Source organism: Atheta coriaria, unplaced genomic scaffold, assembly GCF_025399875.1.
Source record: "Atheta coriaria isolate IRGN ID8LTWV9N9 unplaced genomic scaffold, Caltech_Dcor_3.1 hic_scaffold_10_pilon, whole genome shotgun sequence".
Classification (NCBI taxonomy): Eukaryota; Metazoa; Arthropoda; class Insecta; order Coleoptera; family Staphylinidae; genus Dalotia; species Dalotia coriaria.
This window is the reverse complement of record NW_027045452.1, coordinates 4,490,202-4,492,548: the sequence shown is the minus strand read 5'-3', so window position 1 is coordinate 4,492,548 and position 2,347 is coordinate 4,490,202. Positions and strand designations below refer to the sequence as shown.

At 34.3% G+C, this 2,347-nt stretch overlaps 1 protein-coding gene across 2 annotated transcripts; it reads left to right on the top strand.

Annotated features, from left to right (window-relative positions):
* The first annotated feature begins 338 nt into the window (after positions 1 to 338).
* Positions 339 to 2,115, top strand: LOC135800403 (trypsin-1-like). 2 transcript variants are annotated; one of them, XM_065313631.1, is made up of 4 exons: positions 339 to 556; positions 615 to 762; positions 819 to 959; positions 1,880 to 2,115. In XM_065313631.1, exons 1-4 carry the CDS (start codon positions 345 to 347, stop codon positions 1,934 to 1,936), a joined length of 558 nt encoding a protein of 185 aa, XP_065169703.1. In that variant the 5' UTR covers positions 339 to 344; the 3' UTR covers positions 1,937 to 2,115. The 2 variants fall into 2 exon arrangements, with proteins under 2 accessions (XP_065169703.1, XP_065169702.1); XM_065313630.1 differs by lacking the exon at positions 1,880 to 2,115 and having other exon boundaries at positions 819 to 1,349.
* Positions 2,116 to 2,347: the final 232 nt, after the last annotated feature.

Sequence of the window (2,347 nt, the reverse complement as noted above, 5' to 3'; positions counted from 1 at the left end):
ATCCGAAAATAGAAACTAGTCCAATATTATTTTTTGAAATAAAAAATATATATTTTATACCTTTTCTACTTTCCAGCGAAACATAAATTTTACAACTTTTTTATTTATAATTTTTTTCATTTGTTACTGAGCGCACAGTCACAATCAAATCAATTTTTTACTTGCAACGGTTCTACCTTATAAAAAACAATCAATAATTCTAAACACAAGATTATGGCAAAGTGCAACAATAAAGCACAATACCTTTTTGTTACAATATATGAAGCGTGGCTATCGTTATCGACAAGCAAAATTAATAAAAGTCCAAATTTCAAATACTTTTTTATTACTTACCCAGAGTTATCATGTGGAAGACTGCGGGTCTTCTTTTTACCCTGCTGGGATGGAGTCATTACCTACAAGCGCAGAATTTGCCTAATATGAACCGAATAGTAGGCGGTCATATCGCTAGAATCGAAGACTATCCGTACATGGTGCACGTTCTGCACAATAATCGCTGCTCAGGAGCAATTATTAACAATAATACTGTTTTGACAGCTGCTCATTGTATCTTCCGGTATGTATAACAACTTAATATGAAACAAATAAATTACTCACTTTTGCTTGACATGTAGTCGAAGTATAGATGGAACTGTCATAGCAGGAGAGACTCTATTTCATAAAAATACCTATCCTAAAGGGCATTTGTTTAAAACCGTGTGGGCAAAGATGCACCCAGATTATGACGATATAACTAAAGCCAATGATATTGCCATCGTGAGGGTTAGTCAGAAGAAATAAAGAAAAATAACACGATTTATAAACAACATATTTTTTAGATTGACGGATTTTTTGAATATAGTGATAAGATTAAGCCAATCGAACTTTTGGACGATGAAGTACCAGCAGGTGAATTCTGTGCAATTAGCGGTTGGGGCAAGACAACCCTAGCACGTCCAAAGAAAGGCCCCAAACCAAGTGTAAGTTTCCAAGCAATTCCACTACGAGCAGCAGAGGTTCCAATTGTCAGCGACGAATTATGCAACAAAATTTATGCACGTAGTGTGTTTGCATACAAAGACACTAATATATGCGCTGGTTACAAAAAAGGTGGTATTGACACGTGTCTTGGAGACTCGGGTGGACCACTTGTATACAAGGGCAAGCAAATTGGTATCGTATCATGGGGCTACGGTTGTGCCGATGCCAGATATCCAGGTGTATACACAAAAGTACGAAAATATCTTGCCTGGATCGCAGAAACAGCGAGCCAATAATACTGACTAATTAAATGACAAAAATTGTTGTTTTTTACTCTGAGGTAGATTGTATCAGAGTAATTTTGTGAATTTATTTTATTTCCGGGCTAATTAGTCGTGTCGAGTCGTATATTCTTTTGTTTTACCTTAACTCAATTCTGTCTTCGTTTTTCGTTTTTTGTTTCTCTTTTGTTATCCCTTGTAATTTCCCACCTTTCAAGATATGCATCCTGGCAAATTATCCCCGAGGGAGGATTTGTCCTGCGTAATGGCGCTAATGAAACGTAGAAGCGTGGAATATCAACTCGACCTGAGTGGAAAACTGCGTGTATTTTTTGACTCGCAGCTTTGTGTAAGTGTATACTTTACACAATCTTTACTTACTCGTTTTTAGAGGAACGAAGTTATAGCTTATCGATTGTTAATGTAGTTTTAATGACAACCAATTTTATTCGCCTTTTTCCCTTCAACACGTTGCGCCTTTTTTCTGGCTCACGGTGATTAGGTCGTTGACATCTTTATTAGCTATATTAGTAATCAAAAAGTTCACATGTAGGAAATAATATTTTAGTATTTTTATGAGTATGACATTTACTGGCCTTTAACGTATTTAATGTTTTTATTATCTTTTTTCTTTGTAGGTTGCAGGTAATTTAAGAAAACAATTGGAGCGTTTTTTGTTGGTTCATGTCAGTTAAATTGTAATCGATTATACGCCCATTACACTTCGATTGGACACACAAATATCAACCCGGGACAACTTACTGGCAATTCCCAGTGATTAATTTATTATTTATGACCGTTTAAAGTTGTTTTCAAAAGGTATAATCATGAATAAATTGGGTTGAAATAATAAATAAGACATTTTACACATGAAGCATTAAATTTTTGTAGAGATTTTTAAAATTATTTCTTTTGATAAAAATATAAAGGTTTGCTAAGTTTAACTAATTAATTAAAATTTTAATCCTTCATTTCCTGCGAACAGCTAAAAGTAAAACGTAAATCCTTTTTAGTCATAAATAACAGATGAAGAAACACGGCTCGTGTTGATTTGCTAATTCTTGTTTCCAAGAAACATTCCAAGAAAACCTAAAAACCTGTTGAAG

Bases quoted from the DNA above. Each gene is read 5' to 3' on its own strand.
- LOC135800403 (XM_065313630.1), top strand. From the start codon at position 345: ATGTGGAAGACTGCGGGTCTTCTTTTTACCCTGCTGGGATGGAGTCAT. The intron at 557-614 runs GTATGTATAACA...CTTGACATGTAG, and splicing joins GCTGCTCATTGTATCTTCCG to TCGAAGTATAGATGGAACTG. The intron at 763-818 runs GTTAGTCAGAAG...CATATTTTTTAG, and splicing joins ATGATATTGCCATCGTGAGG to ATTGACGGATTTTTTGAATA.